This window comes from Pelophylax lessonae (genome assembly GCF_965119305.1).
Source record: "Pelophylax lessonae genome assembly, chromosome: 4".
NCBI classification, from domain to species: Eukaryota; Metazoa; Chordata; class Amphibia; order Anura; family Ranidae; genus Pelophylax; species Pelophylax lessonae.
Window position 1 is genome coordinate 174,432,583 of NC_138771.1, and position 19,804 is coordinate 174,452,386.

The 19,804-nt window shown below is 46.4% G+C and overlaps 1 protein-coding gene across 2 annotated transcripts in view; it reads right to left on the reverse strand.

The window, feature by feature from the left end:
* UPF2 (UPF2 regulator of nonsense mediated mRNA decay) overlaps window positions 1-19,804 on the reverse strand; it is a gene marked incomplete at its 3' end in the record, with an annotated part of 673,568 nt that overhangs the window by 83,800 nt on the left and 569,964 nt on the right. For both annotated transcript variants that reach the window (XM_082254342.1, XM_082254343.1), the window contains exons 8-9: window positions 14,205-14,290; window positions 1,665-1,773 (exon numbers count right to left, since the gene is read on the reverse strand). In XM_082254342.1, the coding sequence (XP_082110468.1) occupies window positions 1,665-1,773; window positions 14,205-14,290 (195 nt within the window). The remainder of the gene's footprint in view (window positions 1-1,664; window positions 1,774-14,204; window positions 14,291-19,804) is intronic.

Consider the following 19,804-nt stretch of genomic DNA (forward strand, 5'->3'; position numbering starts at 1 on the left):
CGAATCTGGGAGGTAGTGCTGGATAGAATGCACTACCCCCCGCTGCACACCTTTGCCCCCTTGTGGCATAATAGGGGCCCTTGCGGAGTTCTGCTCGTTACCGGATACTACGCTGAGCAGCAGGGGTATCCATTATCTCACGTACCTTTTACAGAGGTCCACTCTTAGCACCTTTCATAACCTACACGTCCTTCTCCCTCCCTGACCATATGCACTTCCGATACTATCAAATTAGACATGCTTTTCGGACCCAATTCCCATCTGCCCTGTCTCCGATTGAGTCCCTCCCTATCATGGAATTAATCAAGGACACTGATTCCCGTCACCTCATCTCTATACTGTACTCGGAACTGCACACACCCTCGTCCACTGCCATAGCATATGCTGTCAAAACTCGCTGGGAGTCCGAGGTGGTTGGTATGGAGGAGGAGGACTGGAGTGGGGCCCTCGAGGCGTGTCAGAAGGTATCTCCTAAACTATCTGATCGCCTCACCCAGTTGTTCATAATACATTGTTCCTATCTTACCCTTATTAGACTGGCACACTACCGGCCTGGTTTTTCACGAGACTGCCCAATGTGCCGTTATCTCCAGGTACATTCTTTCACCTTCTCTGGCGCTGTCCACGGGTCCAGGGATACTGGCAGCAGATCGTGGCTTTCCTGCATGATAAAATGGGGTTTGCCCTACAGCTGGACCCTAAGCAATGTCTTCTGGGTATATACTGGGATGAAGATATGGACAAGTTCCTAACGATTTTTTTACAAGTCACACTTTTTATCGCCAGGAAATTGATTGCTAGGCAATGGATGCAGGAGTGCCCTCCTGAATTTCATTCATGTAGAAATGTGGAGCCGCACACAGATGAATGAAATCAAAAATAGGGTGTCTTTATTCTTCAAAATAATCCAGGACAAACAGACAGTGTGGGGAACAGAATATGTCCAAGGTAGACGCGTTTCACGGCACGAACGGCCGCTTACTCATTACCACGGTGGTAATGAGTAAGCGGCCGTTCGTGCCGTGAAACGCGTCTACCTTGGACATATTCTGTTCCCCACACTGTCTGTTTGTCCTGGATTATTTTGAAGAATAAAGACACCCTATTTTTGATTTCATTCATCTGTGTGCGGCTCCACATTTCTACATGAATCTTTCCGGACGGCGGATCTAGCCAGCACCAGATTGGACATACACCTGAGCGGCATTCCCAGCCCCTTCCCCCTTCATATGGATGAACTCCTGAATTTCATATGTGGCTGAAGGAAGTCAATGTTCTCCTGTATCAAAAAATTATGTATATGCATAGGGGGTGCCCCACTAAATACAAGGTCTAGGACAGGTGTCTTCACAGCCCGGATAAATGCACTTAACGGAGTTTATGCATTTTCCTGCATATGTGTTGTGAGCTTGACAAGATGTGCTGCCTGAATTGTCTTCTGCCATTGCATTATGTTATGTCTTGTATTTAAGTGCCAATTTTCTATTCCTAACTGCACAGTTTTGGTTGTTCCTTTTTTTCCCCTGTAATATGCCGTTATTTTCAATAAAATCTCTGTTTATAAAAAATAAAAAAAATTCTTGTCAACATTAACTAATGTCTGACAAAACGCCAACATATCCACACTTGTATGGAAGACCTTTAATAATAAACTGGAAACTTACATGAAATCGGAAGTCCCCTTTTAACATAGAACAAAGGTCTTCTGCCACATCAGACATGCATGGGTGCAAGGTAGCAACCAATCGTGCATAAAATGGCAACAGATCCAATCTGATAAAAAAAGAAGAGGTGGTTATCAAAATAGTATTCATTATCCAACAGCAGCAAGCCAAGATATTTTTTTCAAACCCTCAATACAGTGGCTGCCTACAAAGATAACTTCGGCACCTGTCCCAAACGGATGGGTTTTTATGATTTTTGCATAGCTAGTTTCTCCGGGGATTGATCCGGGTCTTGTCCCCCCCCCCTTGTGGCTGGGAAGGGACACTTCATGTATCTGGAGCATTTCTAGCTAGGCTTTGAAAGGCCCAGAGATGTTGGTGGCAGCCCAAGTACATAAATACCTGAAGGCTATTTCTAAGCACTCAGGAACTTTTAGTCATTTAAGTGTGGTTGTATTTTTATTATTTTTAATACTTGCATTACTGTTCTTGCTCTATTTGGCATTCTGCAGATTAGGAATCTATATCCAATAAGGGCCAGGTTGACTACCTTTGTCTCTTGTGTCTGGGATACAGTGTTCTGGATATAGGCCAGCTCTATCTTTTTCCATTGGTTCATATTGACCTCCAGCAGAATATTTCCTGCTTGTATGCTTCAATTCTAACGTGAAACCAATATAAATGCCATCTCCCTGAAGAAGACTGTTTAAATTAAAATGCGTTGAGGCTCTGGATGCACACTGCTGGGATCTCATCATGCATTACTAATCGCTACCAACTGTTGGTTACCATGTTACATTGTACAATGTTTTTAAATTATATGTGATGTTTCTCAATTTCTTCCCAGGAGTCTTATTTGGAAATGAAGTGTTTATATACACTATCAGTATAATTGTTTTGAGCATTGAAAAAGTCCCCTCCTTTCCCCTCTTTTGCCCAAATGGTATTTTTTATCTACCTTAAAGGTCACAAAAAGGGCTATGTGCTGCAAGTGTGCAATGTTTGGATTTGAAACAGGCAAGTATAACATGTATGAAAAATTTAACAAAACACATAAAATCCATAGAATGTACCTTGAGTGCCTGTTCACACTGGAACGTGGTGCAGGAAACCCACGTTCTGTGTGTTTCCCGCACCATGTTCCAGGCGCACTGGGTGTGTCATCCGCTGCAGGGGTCAAGATTCCTAACGACACCCCAAACACATCACAAATGAGCTGCGTGTGTCTGCCTGTACCGGATCACGCGGTACCCAGTGAACCATGGGATCCAGTTAAAGTGCGTTGCACTACTTTTAATGCAATAGTGTGATTTCAGCCCATTCACATTCCACTGAAATCAAAGGATTCGCCGCAAAGGAACATGGAACTTGTTCCCATGCTATTCTGGTGTGAACTGGCACTTACAAGTCCTTACAAAACGCTAAACCCACAGTTGAAATATAAATATATGATCTGTTTTATTGCTCCAAATTATAATTATTAATATTATTATTATTATTATTATTATTATACAGGATTTAAATAGCGCCAACAGTTTGCGCAGCGCTTTACAACATGAGGGCAGACAATACAGTTACAATACAATACAGGAGGAATCCGAGGGCCCTGTTCGTTAGAGCTTACAATCTAGAAGGGAGGGTCAAGAGAAACAAAAAGGCAATAACTGTGGGGGATGAGCTGATGGAGAAAATGAAAATACAGTTGTTCAATGTGGGTAGGATAGGCTCTTCTGAAGAGGAGGGTTTTTAGGGATCGTCTAAAAGCTAATAGAGTAGGAGATATCGGACAGATTGGGGGGTAAGGAGTTCCATAGGATTGAAGAGGCTCTGGAAAAGTCCTGTAGGCAAGCATTGGAAGAGGTGACAAGGGAGCTAGAGAGCAGGAGGTTTTGAGAGGAACAAAGAGAAGGATTAGGCTGGTATTTTGAGACTAGACTAGTGTTGTAGCTGGGGACTAAGTTGAGGATGGCTTTGTAAGTTGTAGCATTTTGTATTTAATTTGTTGGGTGTGCGGAAACCAGTGGAGGGATTGGCAGAGAGGGGAAGCAGACACTGAGCGATTGGTAAGGTGGATGAGTCTGGCAGCAGCATTCATGATGGATTGAAGGGGGGGGGGGGATAGCCTATGTAGAGGAAAGCCAATGAGAAGGGAGTTGCAGTAGTCGAGTCAAGAGATGACCAGGGAGTGAACTAGGAGCTTTGTTGTGTAATTGGTTAGAAAGGGGCATATTTGGAGATGTTGGAGAGGTTGAAGGGGCAAGATTTGGACAGTGATTGGACGTGGGGCTTGAAGGAGAGTTCAGAGTCAAGGACTACACCTAGGACCTTGGCATGGGAGGATGGGCTGATAGTTGTGCCATCGATTTTGACAGAGATCAGGGGAAGGGGCATGTGGTAGAGGAAAAATGTATAAGTTCAGTTTTGGATAGATTGAGTTTGAGGTAGTGGTGTGACATCCAGACTTCTACAGTATCTCAAGAGTACACCTCACATTTTTGCAAATATTTAATATATTTTTATGTGACAACACTGAAGAAATGACACTTTTCTAAAATGTAAAGTAGTGAGTGTACAGCTTGTATAACGTGTACATTTGCTATCCCCTCAAAATAATTCAACACACAGCCATTAATGTCTAAACCTCTGGCAACAAAATGGAGTACAGCCCTAAGTGGAAATGTCCAGATTGGGCCCAAAGTGTCAATTTTTTCTGTGGCCACCATTATTTTCTAGCACTGCCTTAACTCTCTTGGGCATGGAGTTTACTAGAGCTTCACAGGTTGCCACTGGAGTCCTCTTCTACTCCTCCATGATGACATTACGGAGCTGGTGGGTGTTAGAGACCTTGCGCTCCTCCGCCTTCCGTTTGAGGAAGCCCCACAGATGCTCAATAGGGTTTAGGTCTGGAACCATGCTTGACCAGTCCATCACCTTTGCCTTCAGCTCCTTTAGCAAGGCAGTGGTCGTCTTGGAGGCATGTTTGGGGTCGTTATGTTGGAATACTGTCTTGCGGCCCAGTCTCCAAAGGGAAGGGATCATGCGCTTCTTCAGTATGTCACAGTACATGTTGGCATTTATGGTTCCCTTAATGATCTGTAGCTCCCCAGTGCAGGCAGCACTCATGCAGCCCCAGACCATGACACTCCCAACACCATGCTTGACTGTAGACCACACCATCTGAACCAAATAAGTTCATCTTGATTTAGGGCCGCAACTAATGATTATTTTTATAATCGATTAGTTGGCCGAATGTTGTTTAGGTTAATAACCTTAAAAAAATAAAAGTGTGGCGTATAATTTAGTTAATATGTAAAAAAAAAAAAGGCAATTTATTCCTAAATATCTATATGCAGTGGTAAATCTAAATAAACAGCTATATGGGTATGGAGAAAATCTCTAAACCGCTCTGAGAACAACAGACAGAGATATACTGTACATAGTATTAGAGGTTGAATCTGGTAAATATCACCAGACTCCGAGATCAATTTTTTTATTTAAAGAAAAAAAAAATTAAACTTTTAAATTTTGCGAATTTTTGGACAGAACTGTAATTATTATGTATGAAAGACACCCTTGTCATAGGCAGGTGGTTTGATAAAAGCTACCTGTGCCTGCTGTCACCTTTGCTGGCCATACAAAAACAAGGTCTTCCTTCAAAAAAAAAAAAATTTGTTTTACGAACGTTTGTTCGATTTTCTAGACATTCGCCGTTTCAATCAATTCTAATCAAATCAACGTTTGTTTTCAACTACAGTGATGGGAAAATTTGAAGGAGCAGAATAGAAAACTTCTTGGTCAAAGGACTTTTCAGACACTGCATGTGGTTTTCGTTCAGAAATTACATTGATTTTAAAACTGAAAGTTAAAAGGCAAGTGAAATTTTCAAGCAACATTCTTTCATTCAGCGAATGTAAAAAAGATTTTCGTATGAATTTTCACATCCAAAAATAGATACGTGTATGGTCAGCATAAGGCACAGCTCACAACTATGCAGTTTGCTTTTAAACTGTTTCTGCAGCGCTTTTTGCATTTTTGCACATGCAATTTCGCTGTGATTTGCGTTTTGCATCTTTTATGCTTTTTTAAGCTAACTTGTTGTTGGGCAGATTAAAAAACACACTACATGCTTTTCTGCAGCTTCTCCATTGACATCTATTGAACCCAAAAAGCAAAAAAAAAAAAAAAAAAGCACAGTTTTGCATTGAAAAAAGTCCTTGACCCTTTACAAAAACGCAGCGGCTGAAAAAAGCATAGATGTGACTGTGTTCCATAGGAAACCATGCTAAATGAACTGTAGTGCGTTTCTGTAAAAAGCACCAAAAAGCGCATCGGTGTGAACCAGTCTTAAGACGTTTAGTAGCAGCAGCATGCCCTTTTTTGTATCATCTGTCATAATGGGGTTAAAAAAAGCTAAAATGAGCCCTTTTAAAACAACAAGTATGTTATACTTACCTGCTCTGTGTAATGGTTTTGCACAGAGCAGCCCTGATTCTCCTCTTCTGTGGTCCCCCACTAACGCTTCTGGCTCCTCCTGCCTTCAGAGTTCCCCAATAGCAGCCGGTAAAGTATAGTATAGCGTCCCTCTATAGCAAGGTAGAAAAAACGTCTGCGTTTAGAACCACTCACTTTCTGCCCAGGGTTACATGTCCCATGAGGCATTGCTCCTCACACATTCACATTTACACGTTCTCAGGCATTTACTGACATGTATGGACGGTGTACTGAGCTGTATGTGTGCTGCACTGCATTTCCTGATATGTAAACAAATAAAGCATTCTGTATGCAGGACAACTCATCGGCTGACCAACTAATCCATAATGAAAATAGTTGACAACTATTTTCATAATCGATTAGTTGTTTCAGCCCTAATCTTGATCTCATCAGACCACAGGACATGGTTTCAGTAATTCATGTCCTTAGTCTGCTTGTCTTCAGGAAAAAATAGATTTTTGTAAAATCTTACCGTAAAATCCTTTTCTCTTAGCTCATTGACAGACGTAGTCCTCGGTGATACAGCACCTTCGGGTTATGTTGCCTCTACAGGAGTAGGACTAGACAGGAAATAAAATGCTCTGGCCACACCCTAGGGGCAGTCCCAGAGGGTATATCCTCTCTCTCTCTGCCTCAGCAAATCAGTTATGTCATAAAAGCAGTCTTTAGAGAATTTAACCCAACCCAACTCAAAAAAACAGAGGGGCGGGTACTACGTCTGTCAATGAGCTAAGAGAAAAGGATTTTACGGTAAGATTTTACAAAAATCCATTTTTCTCTATCGCTCATTGACAGACGTAGTCCTCGGTGATACAGCACCTTCGGGAAGTCCCAGAGCAGTATCACAAATGAGGGGTGGGAAAATGGAAATCAAATCCAAATCTAGAAGGCCCAACCGGTGCCAACTAGAAGTTTACAATGCTCATCCTTAATGATGAGACTCAACAAAAAAATTTTCAAACAGAAAAAAACCCTCGAGGTAGACCACCGGTCTCCTCAAATTGCGGCCTGCAAAACCTTGCGGCCAAATGAGGCATCCGCCGATGCCATCACATCAATTTTATAAAATTTTGTAAAAGTATGTACCGACGACCAGGTGGCCGCTTTACATACCTGGACCACTGACGCCTGATGGCGAAAGGCCCAGGAAGTACTGAGCGCTCGAGTGAAGTGCGCCCTAACAGGGAACGGAGGATTCCGACCCTTAATAGAATAAGCCTGTACCACCGTCTGACTGATCCATGTAGATATGGTCGCGGCAGACACAGGCAACCCCCTTCAAGGGCTATCCGTGATCACAAAAAGTGAGTCCGTCTTACGAAAACCACTTTAGGAAGGAAGGATGGATTCGGAAGAAGAACCACCTTATCCCTATGAACCACCAGATCTGGGGAACGACAGGATAATGCGGCCAGTTCTGACACCCTGCGTACAGAAGTAATGGCCATCAAGAAGGCCACCTTCTGGGAATGTAAGCAAGGGAATCTCCCTAATATCTTCAAAGAGAAGTTTCTGAAGAACCGACCACACTAAATTAAGATACCAGGCGGTAAGGGTGCGCGCACTGGCGGAGCCAGATGTCGCACCCCCTGGATGAAATTCCGCACCAAGGAATGATTAGCCAAAGGTTTCTTGAAAGAAGATTGCTAACGCCGAAAACCTGACCCTTGATCGTGCTCAAGGATAGTTTCTGCTCAACCCCTTGTTGCAGACAGACCAAAATTCGGGTCACCGAATAGGTATGTGGGGGAAATCCAATAGATTCACACCATGCAATATAAGACTTCCATGTGCTGGAAGTCGCTTTCCTTGCTTTAACTGGAGGGTAGGAATAACTGAAGCTGACACTCCCTTGTCCTTCAGTACCTGGGTCTCAATGGCCAGGCCATTAAGCCAGCGACTGTAAAGCAAGATGGAAGATCGGTCCCTGAGACCGCAAATCCTCCCTGAGAGGAAGTCTCCAAGCTGCGTCCGCGACTAGCCTCGCCAAGTCGGCGTACCAGGCTCGATGAGGTCAATCTGGAATTTCCAGAATAACTGGAATTCCCTCCACCTCTATTGTGCGAAGAAGTTCCCGCAGCAACTTGAGAGGATGGAAGGCATGCCGTAGCTGATACTGCCCCCACGGGGCGATCAGCGTTTCTGCTGCGTCCGCTAGAGGATCGTGGCGCGAGCTACAAACCTCCGCACCTTCCTGTTAGGCCAAGGTGCCAACAGATCCACATCCGGGATGTCCCAATGAAGGGACAGCTAGGGAAAAACCTCTGGATAAAGAGTCCATATGCGATTGGATCCGAATCGGGCTGCTCTAGAGCTGCTCGATCCAGTAAATCAGACAAAATCTGATCGCTCTCGGTTCCGATACCCTTATTGGTAATCTGGATACTATCGGAAGAAATTACTTCCCCTGGTTGAGCATCGGAGACTTCCTGGTCTGCTCGCTCAACCGGATCCGATTGTCCAGGGAATCGGAATTCTGATTCCATTAAAAAAGAATCTCCTTCAGGAGAATTCGGGTATGAGACTGGGTATACGGTACTACCTCTAAGAAGGCCACCATCAGTCCCAGCCAATTGACGGACAGCAACATCCGAATCGTTGACTGAACCTTCTGGAGTTTCCCAGCAAGGAGAAACTCTTGCCCAGGATGTATCCAACCTTAGGCCCAGATAGTTCAGTCTCCTGGTGGGAACCAGGGATGATCTTTGGGAAAGCGAAAAAACGCTGATGTCCTGCGATGATGGGGATATAAAGATAGGCATCCTATACGTCTATGGACGCCAGGAAATCTCTTTGATTCAGGGAGGCCACCACTGTACGGATGGACTCTATTTCTTCCCAAGTCCAGATTTGGACGCACCTTGCCCTCTTTCCTGGGCATTGTGAATAGGTTCGAATAAAACCCCTGAAACCGTTCAATGTTAGAAGGGAAGAATCGCAGCGGTGGAAGTGATCGAAACTCGATCCTGTGTCCTCCAGAAACCGGTGAAAACATCCCCCCCCCCCCACCCCAGAGATGGGTAGGGGCGCATCAGGCTATATTCTTCAGGCTTGGCTGAGCCGGACTCTTTGTTTACCCGACCAGCGCCCTTTGAAACCCCTCTAAAGGGGCTTTGGAGGGTTTCGCCTTATCGCCCGCCCTCGCGGAACGAACAACTCTATATGAGCAGAAAAGGAAGGTCCTCGTTAGTTACGAGGTCTTTTTATCCTAACAGTCTGTGGCAAGACAGCAGGTGGTACCGTCTATCCTATAAAGAGGAATTCCTCAAACGGATAGCATCTAGCCATGCGTTTGGAAATAACAGGGGTTCGTTTCAAAACGACCCCATTTGGGTAAAGGAAAATCCTTCGCCCTTTTGGTAGGCTAACAAGTACCAAAAAGGAATCTCAGTCTCAGCTACCTCTGCCGGTGTAACCTCAAGACTAAAGGTTTCCCGGACGGACACAACTAGTGCATCCACCACTCTTGTGCTATGGCGGAGGCAGAAACGTGCTCCTCACTGCTGAGGAGATATTACCTGAGACAACAGCCCCCTAAGAGGGACCTGCAACTGCATTGACCAGCTCCGAATCCGTATCTGAATTATCTGATAAACAATAGGGGTAGGCGGGGGTCGCTACTTGACCCCCGTCCCCGACAGGCCACCTCCACCCGGGATACCAAAGACTCCAAAACTGCCGATAATGCATAAAAAACAAGTGGGGTACTGGAGGGTCCTGCGGCCACCTTGAGGGGATCAGGTGGGGATACCTATGCGGCAGGGTCAATGATTATACAAGACACTTGCCAGCGACAAAAAATGACTTTTTTTTTTTTGTGTGTCCCCCAGTCGCAACAGCGCCCCTCAGTGTTACCTGCCTTTTTGGACCCCACAGAGAGAGAGACAGACCCCAAGGCTCATCCCTGATGCACAGAAGTTTTCATCAGCTTGCTCAGTGCTTGTCTTGTTACAGACAGGAAGTCTTTGGCCCTATTTCCTGGGTAAAAGAGGCGGCTCCGCCCCTTAACACGCCTGTCGGCTCCTCCCCCTGGCTCCATGAGGTGTTTGAGTCACCTCAAACATGGCCGCCCCCATGCTGGAGACACGAGGCTACACCAAAATGGCGGCCTCGTGCAATCTACCAGACAATGGCGGCAGCCTGCACAGAATAGCAGCATGTCTGCAGAAGGATCTCGGCCTCACAACCCTTCACCCTCATGGTGGTCAGCGTGGTCGGAGGTACCGGACCCTAGCAGGCCGTATGCGGTCCGTGGCCGTCGGGAGGCATCTGCTTAGCTGGAGGAATGATCTGGAATGCAGTATACATGTATAGACATCGCCCTGTGGCTACTGACAGGTAGGATACCTTATACTATCACAGTAAAGTTCTAGTACTGCCACTGACTACAATCATTTTCACATTTTTACAATTAGATTGTCAGCTCCCAAACCAAGCCTCCTGGCTTCTTGTACACAAAAATCACACTCAATTAGGGGGATCTGACAAGTTGTAGGATAGAGGGGAACCCATCCTTACCATTACAGAGAGGGGCCCGCGTTCACCACAAGACCCGTCAGGGGGAAAGGGGGAACATACTACTCACCATACCGGAACCAGGCGGGCGCCAACTCCTGACAGTACCCCTCTCCACCGAGGTAGGAGGGCTGTCGACCAATACGGGCGCCGTGACTCATGGTCTTTGGCGTTTCAGCGAGACGTTTAACTCGCAGGGTCAGTCCCCGTCCAGTGGGACTATGTCGCGGCCGACCCAGCGCGGAGCTATGGCCTGCACGCGCTCGTAGGCTGAACTGGGGTGACCACTGGATCTCAACATCCCGCCCGTCGCCCAGTTCAGCTTTCTTGCTTGAAGATCTCACAGGAACACTGGAGAAAAAAAGCGGTCTTAAAAAATTCTTTTCTAAGAAAAAAATCCTGCCAGGACCGAAGATCCCAGCAAGGTATCTATGTCCTTACTCCTGACTAGACAGAAAAAAACTGATTTGCTGAGGCAGAGAGAGAGAGGATATACCCTCTGGGACTGCCCCTAGGGTGTGGCCAGAGCATTTTATTTCCTGTCTAGTCCTACTCCTGTGGAGGCAACATAACCCGAAGGTGCTGTATCACCGAGGACTACGTCTGTCAATGAGCGATAGAGAAAAAGTGTTTGTGGGCTTTCTTGTGCATCATCTTTAGAAGAGGCTTCCTTCTGGGATGACAGCCATGCAGACCAATTTGATGCAGTGTGCGGCATATGGTTTGTAACGGAGCTCCAATACCCAGCCTAGGTATCTCCGCTGTATAATCCTTGAAGCTGGAGGAAGTACTAAAATATCCAAGGCAAAATCCCCCCCAGTAACTGGACGACACACAGTTCTGGGAGTCAATTGGAATGAATTCTTATAGAAACCGAAGAGATCTACACTCTGGGAAAAACCCTCCCTCTTCGAGCCATTCCACACACAAACCTACACATCCCATAATAGGCTTATTTAAGGCAGACAGGAACAATGGAATGCAGGTATTCAACAAAAACAAACCCCACCCCACTAGCATGGGTCTAAAACACTTCTGCCATATTCTATCAATCTGCAATACATCCCCACACATCTCCTGAGGGACATTGCTCAGAAATATTATGGTCCCAAGTGCAAGAATCCCTCACTCTTTCAACACAAACCACACTCTCAGTGTCCATTCCGCTACATGGTCTGAGCACTGACAGGATGACCCCTCAGCCCTTCATCCTCTGCAGCAATGCTGGCAGCCCTCATACATCTATTTCCCAAAGACAAAGCTGAGCATGTGCACTCAACTACTTTGGTCGGCCATGGCAAGGCCTGTTCTGAGTAGATCATGTCCTGTTAAACCACTGCATGGTCTTAGCCACCGTGCTGCAGCTCAGTTTCAGGTTCTTGGCAATCTTATAGCCTAGGCCATCTTAATGTAGATTAACAATCCTTTTTTTAGATCATCAGATAGTTCTTTACCATGATGTGCCATGTTGAACTTCCAGTGACCAGTAAGAGAGAGAGCGGTAACACCAAACTTACCACAACTGCTCCCCAATTCACACCTGAGATCTTGTAACACTAACAAGTCATATGACACGGGGAGGGAAAATGGCTAATTGGGACCAATTTGGACATTTTCACTTAGGGATGTACTCACTTTTGTTGCCAGCGGTTTGACATTAATGGCTGTGTGGAGTTATTTTGAGGTGACAGCAAATTTACACTGTTATACAAGCTTTACACTCACTACTTTACATTGTAGCACAGTGTAATTTCTTCAGTGTGGTCACATAAAAAGATAATAAAATATTTACAAAAATGTGGAGGGGTGTACTCCCTTTTGTGAGATACTGTATATCTGCTACTAAATCCGTGATACCGGAGGAGACTGTGGTGGAAAGCTGAGGGGTAGAGAAATAGATTTAGGTATCATCAGCATAGAGATTGTATTGGAAGCCATGGGAGGCTATCAGCTGACCCAGAGAGGAGGTGTACATTGAAAATAGGAGAGGACCAAATACAGAACCTTGGGGAACCCCAACAGAAAGGAAGAGAAGAGGAGGAAGTAGAATTGTAACTAATGCTAAATGTGCGGTTGGATAAGTAGGAAGAGAACCAGCGAAGGAGTACAGTAACGGAGACGAAAGGCATGGAGTAGGAGTACAGAATAATGTCTATTGGTTTTGGCCATTAGTCAATAGTTTTAGGAGAGCAGTTTCTGTGGAGTGTTGAAAATGAAATCCAGACTGAAAGGGATCAAGAAGGCTATTCTCAGCAAGGTGGTCGATTGGTCTAAAACCGACTAGACGTCCAAGGAATTTGGATAAAAAGGGGAGCAAGGAAATGGGGCATAGGTTAAGATTGGTTGCTTGGGTCCAGTAAGGGCTTTTTAAGTATGGGGCTGACTAGTGCATGTTTTTAGAGAGTTAAGGGAAGATGCCAGAAGAGAGGGAGAGATTGAAGATGTGGGTAAGAGTGTAGAATAGAGCCAGAGGAGGAACGTAGCATTTGTGAGTAAACAGGATCCAGAGGGCAGGTGGTTAGCTGGACATCAGCAAGTAGTTTAGCAACCTTGTCTATAGTGGTGGGGTTAAATGAGGAAAGTAGGGATTGTACCTGTGGGCATAAAGTGTAAAGAGTGGGAGGTATCTGAACAGCAGAGATCTCCTCACAAATTGTGTCAGTCTTCTATCTGAAGTGATTGGCGATCCCCTAGGAAGTGAGTTAGTGGGTGGAGGCAGTGGAGCACGAAGTAAAGAGCTGAAGGTAGAGATACGTTGACGGGGACGAGAGAAGTTGTTAATGAGAGTGATAAAATAGGTCTGCTTGGCAGTGGGAGACTGGAATTGTATTTTTGGAGGGTAGATTTATATTGGTTGAAATCTTTCTGTGACCTAGTCTTGCGCCATAGGCCCTCAAGAGCAAGGCTATTGTTTTTGAGACTTCTAGTGTTATCTGTTAGCCAAGGTTGAAGGGGTCAGGCCCTGATTCGATGTGTAGTGAGGGGGGCTAGTGTATCTAGGGAGGCTGAAAGTGAAGCCTTGTAGACAAGTGGCTAAGACAGTTCATGACAGGGGTGATATTTTGTCATAGAGGTGGTAGATAGCAGGGTAGAGAAGGGTTGAGATGGCGTAGGTTTCTATGGGTAACTAAGGCGGTTGGAGGGAGAGGAGGTGGAGGAGAGGGAGAGAAGCTAATAAGGTAGTGATCAGAGAGAGGGAAAGGATAGTTGGAGAGGTTGCAGGGAGGGCATAGGTGGGAGAAAACAAGGTCAAGGATATTGACTTCAGAGTGAGTAGAAGCATGTATCCATTGCTTCAGGTCAAAGGAGGAGGTTAGACTGAGAAGCTTGGAAGTGGCAAGTGTTCGTAATAATAGGGATGTTGAAGTCGCCGAGAGTGATTGTGGGGATTTCAGAAGAGAGAAAACTGATTTGTAATTCTGTTTGCAACGCTTGGGTTTCATACATTTCTGTCAGATCGCGCTGTCAGGAAGATGTTTTTTTAGACAATGTATAGGATCTTACAGGCTCGCCATCATATTTTACACTTAGTACCTTTGCCTAGGAACAATAAAAAGTGCTCGAACCAATTTCCTTCGGTTTGCTTTGGTGTTCATATTCATGCAGAAATCCATTGCAGCCTGAAATTGAACATAAAACAATGTCATGGTTTGTTAAAAAGTATAAAGTCTTTCTGGGCAATCGTCAGTTAGCAAAAAAAAAAAAAGTAAAAAATTATATATTTTTCCAGACAAAAACTAGAACAAATATAGTTCTAAAGTAAAAGGAATTCCCTCAAATCTAAATGCAAGTTCAAGGCAAGGCTAGCATCGTAAATAACCATTCACTCTAGAAAACAAAGATAAATTAAGTGTCAGATAATAGCAGTGCTTATGCCCACTGGATCAAGAAAAACTCTTCCTCTTTAGAAAAGTGTAATAGCTTTCAATGAAGCAGTGCTGACCTGCTACCTTAGAACACTTTTGTGATAAATTGTAAGGTTTTGCCAGCACTTGTGCAGCCAACTTGTGTGATTTGAGGGTGTCTACTTGGTACAACTTAACCACTTACTAACCGCCCACCGTCAAATGACGGCGGAGCGGTGTAGTTATTATCCTGGGACGCCGTCATATGACGGCGCACCAGAACAGCCTCTCACGCGCCCAGCGATCGTGACCGCGCCGTGTTGCTAGGACACGGTGCGATCCCATTCTCGGTAAAGAGTCAATGACATGACTCTTTACCCATGTGATCGGCTATGTCCAATCACAACCGGTCACATGAAAATGAGGAAGTGCCGTTATTCGGCTCTCCTCGCCTCACACTGTCAGTGTTTGAGGCGAGGAGTGCCGATCAGCAGCTCTTCCTCACAGGGGAGACAAAAACAAGTAATACACAAAATGTAAATAAAGTTCCAGTTACTGCCCAGCATCAGTGCTCACAGTGCCCACAATCAGTGCCCATAATGCTGCCAGTAAGTGCCTGCTCATCTGGGCACTGACTGGCAGCACTATGGGCACTGATTGTGGGCACTGATGGTGCTGCCCATCAGTGCCGCCTATCAGTGCAGCCTACCAGTGAAGGAGAAAAGTTCATTTATTTTCAAAATTTACTCACAGAAAATAAGAAAAAAAAAGAGGCTCATCTGAGTCGGTAATTCCTACACGGTTTAAGGCTAGGAGATCTACTTCTAGGAGGATCTACCATCGTACGTGGAAGACATGAATTGTGTGGTGTGAGTCTCTTGGGGTTCATCCTCGCTCCTTCTCGGTGGCTCAGATCTTGACCTTCCTTCAATGGCGGTTGAACAGAAGTTGGCCTTGAGTACCATCAAGGGCAAGGTGTCGGCTTTGGCGGTCTTCTTCCAATGACCTTTGGCCACTCACTCCCTGGTGTGTACCTTTCTTCAGGGTGTCTGACATTTGGTTCCTCCAGTGCGGGCTCCGTTGCCACCTTGGGACCTCAATTTGGTGCTTTCGGTCCCCCAGAAGCTTCCTATTGAGAATCTGCGGGAGATTCGCCTGCTTACGCTGTCCCAGAAGGTGGCCTTTTTGGTGGATATTACCCCTGCGCGTAGCCTGTCGAAACTGGCGGCATTATCCTTACCTTGTGATTCACAGAGAGAAGGTGGCTCTTAGCCCCTGTCCGTCGTTCCTTCCAAAGGTTGTCTGATTTTTATTTGAAAGACGACATTGTGTTGCCCCCTTTCTCTCAGGCCTAAACATCCAAAGGAAATGGTCTTGCATGCCTTGGATGTGGTCCGGGCAATTAGGGTGTACCTGGCAGCTACTGAGTATTTTTAGGAAGTCAGACTCTTTGTACTCACTGATGGGCCTCGTAAAGAGTTGTCCGCTTCCTCTGCGTCCATTTCCAGATGGATCAGAAAGACAGTGATTCAGGCCTATTCCATCAAGGGTCAGGTTCCTCCTTTCCCGGTTAAGGCACACTCTACTCAAGTGCTTAGTGCCTCCTGGAATTTGTCGGCGGGCGTCAGTGATGCAGGTTTGCAAGGCGGCAGTTGGTCGTCGGTGCACACTTTCACAAAGTTTTAATAAGTGGATGTGTTGGCATCTGCAGCTGTTTCTTCTGGCCGCAAGGTTTTGCAGGCTGCTGTTGTGAGGACCTCTTTGAGGGTGTATTATTTTTTTCAGGTTGGCTCCAGTTGTTTTGGTACCTTACCGTAAAATCAATTTCTCTGATGTTTGACGGACACAGCACCCAGTGGAGTTATAATTCTGCTGACACTGCTTGTAACTAAACTGAGTGCCTACAGCAGAGAGAGGGAGTAAACCTCCTGGGACTGCCCATGCGCATAGCCAGACTTTTTCTGCCTAGTGTCCCACTCCTGTAGGGGGCAGTATAACCCAACTGTTATGAAGATCTGAAGCTGTGTCCGTCAATGAACATCAGAGAAATGGATTTTACAGTAAGTCAAAAATCCCCCTTATTACACTTCCCGATTATCTTTACTACTTTATGTCAACCTGTCATACATTTTGAATCTCTGAAACGGAAAATGCAATCTTAAGTGCAAGCTTCACACAGTGCCAGCTGTGTCTTTGCTTATCCGAGAAAGTCTTTCAGTCTGTGATATGTTTCCTCGTGAAGCTTTAAGTGTCAACTTAAGGCCTAACGCTGTCCACCCAGTGCAGAAACACCCTTGTTGACAAACTAGACACGCTGACTCAACAAGCGCTGATAGTGCACCTGCTTTTGACACAGATATTTAACCACTTGCCTACAGTGCACTGTCACCCCCTTCCATTCCAGGCCAATTTTCAGCTTTCAGCGCTCTCACACTTTGAATGACAATTGCGCGGTCATGCTACACTGTACCTATATGAAATCTTTATAATTTTTTTCACACAAATAGAGCTTTATTTCGGTGGTATTTAATCACCTCTGGGTTTATTTCTTACGAAAAAAAGAAAAAAAGACAGAAAATGTAAAAAAAAAAAAAAAAAAAAAAAAAAAATATAAGATCCTTCCGCACCTGGCGTTCCAACAGCCAAGCCATCCAAGCCAGCGACCGTAAAGCAGGATAGAAGATTGGTCCTTGGGACAGCAGATCCTCCCTGAGAGGAAGCTTCCAAGGAATGTCAGCGACCAGCCGCACCAGACCGGCATACCAAGCCCGGTGAGGACAGTCCGGAGCCACTAAGATGACCAGAATATCTTTTGCCTTGATCCTGCATAAGAAGTCTTGGCAAAAGCTTGAGGGGGGAGCCTAAATCAGACAATATTGAACCCACGGGGCCACCTGCACGTCTGTGGCATTCGCCAGAGGATGCCGTTACCGAGCCACAAACCTCTGCACCTTTCAGTTGAGTCGTGGTGCCAACAGAGCCACTTTGAGGGTGCCCCACCGGAAACAAAACTGATAAAACACCTCCGGATGAAGGGACCACTTGGTCCAATGCTGGCTGACTGAGGTAATCCACCTGTCAGTTTTCCATACCGGGAATGTGTAAGGCGGAGAGGGCTGGAACAAACCATTCTGCCCACCTTAGAATGTCGGCTAACTCCAGAGCCGCCGGGACAGTTCTTGTGCCCCTTGATGATTGACATAAACCACGACCGTGGCATTATTCGATTGAATGCAACCCTGAAGACGAACCGTCCAATGGTCCAGACAAAGTCTGATTGCTCGGAGTTCCAAGACATTGATGGGTAGTCTAGACTCTTCCAGGGTGTAGGTTCCCTGAGCAGAATGCTTGCTGAGGATGCCTCCCCAGCCGGACAGGCTGGCATCCGTTGTGACCACTGTCCAATACAAGGGGAGGAAGGATTTGCCCAGCCAAAGCGCCGGAGAATGAAGCCACCATATCAGGGACTCCTTCATTCCCCCGACTCAGCCGGATCTGATTGTCCAGAGACTGCGGAGTCTTGTCCCATTTGGTCAAAATCTCCCTTTGCAAGGAACGCGTATGGAACTGCACAAATGGAACTGCCTCAAAAAGGTAGACACCTTCAGGCCCAGCACCCACATGCAAGTCTGGATGGATGACAATCTGTTGGGACAGCAGGAGATGAAATTGCAGCCTGCAATTTCTGGAGTTTGTCCAAAGGAAGGAGCACTCTGGCTAAGGTTGAGTCCAGAGCCTGGCCCAGATAGCCCAGCTTTGTGGAAGGAACCAGGGCAGACTTCAGAAAATTCAGAATCCAGCCGAACTCCCACATTGTTCGTATTGGGATTAGGGATAGACCAATATGGTTTTTTCATGGCCGATACCGATATTTTGGTCACAGTGTATCGGTCGATATTTTGTACATTTAACGTTTTGAAAAATAAAGACAATTTTTTACACAAATCTGGTACTGAACATGTTTAAATTTTTGTTTAATGCTTAATGGCTGGCTTGCTGGCACCCTGTGGTGGGTGGCTGGCAAGCACCCTGTGGTGGGTGGCTGGCTCGCTGGCACAGGGCGTGTGGGCGGGCAGCTGTCTCGCTGGCACAGGGCCTGTGAGCGGCTGGCTGGCACCGGGCCTGGGAAGGTGTGGGCGGCTCGCTGGCACCGGGCCTGGGAAGGTGTGGGCGGCTCGCTGGCACCGGGCCTGGGAAGGTGTGGGCGGCTCGCTGGCACCGGGCCTGTGGATGTGGGTGGCTCGCTGGCACCGGGCCTGTGGATGTGGGTGTATGGCTGTGATAAACTCCCGCGAGACTAGTCCCGACTCCAGACAAGGCTGTCCAAGGCGAGGGAGGCAGCCTAAGAAGGCAGAATGACGTCACAAAAATATCGGCCAATTCCAGGCCGATACCGATATACCGGGGAAAGTGCATATCGGCCTTGCCGATAATCGGTCTATCCCCAATTGTGATCTCCAGGTTTTCCACCAGAGCAGAAGGAGAGATTGTCCAAGTAGCCCAATACCACAATCCCCCATTGACGTAGCAAAGCTAGCACCGGGGCTAACACTTTGTGAAGACCCGAGGAGCAGAGGTGAGATCAAAAGGTAACGCCACAAACTGATATAGCTCCTCTCCAACCGCAAAGTGGAGGAAGCGCTGGAGCAGTTCAGTGTCTTGAGGTCCAGGATTGGACGCACCCTGCATTCCTTCCTGGGAACTGTAAACAGGTTTGAGTAAAAATCCTGAAAACGGTTGAACAGGGACAATCACCCCTTGAAGTAACAGGTCTTGTACCGCCCCCAAACACACCCTGCAAATGGTCCAGGGACAGACGCAAGTTGGAAGGAAAGAAGCTTGTCGGAGAACAAGAGCGAAACTCGATCTTGTAGACGGACCGAATGACTTTAGTGGACCCACTTGTCTTGCACCAGGGAAGTCCACAGGTCTGGAAACCAACCAAGACATCCCCCTAACTCCGATACGGGTGAGGGTGCACCTGCTGAAGAAGCCTTGTCCAAGGGTTTGGAGAAGCCTGCTCTCAGCTTGCCAGACCAGGTTTGTTTGGATCCTCTAGAGGAGGCCCTAGGCCCTGGTAGGGAAAGAAAATACAGGGACAACCCCCACTGCGCTAGCAGCACCACCCCGGTTGCCAGGCACAAAGCACCAAGCGAACCTCAGCAGAGAGGGAGAGAATCCCAGACTCACCACCCAGCAGAAACCAGGCTCCTGCAGCCACCAGGATAATCTGCACTCCACGTGCGGCGATCAGGAAGTAAAAAGAATCCAGGAGTCAGCACCAGGGAA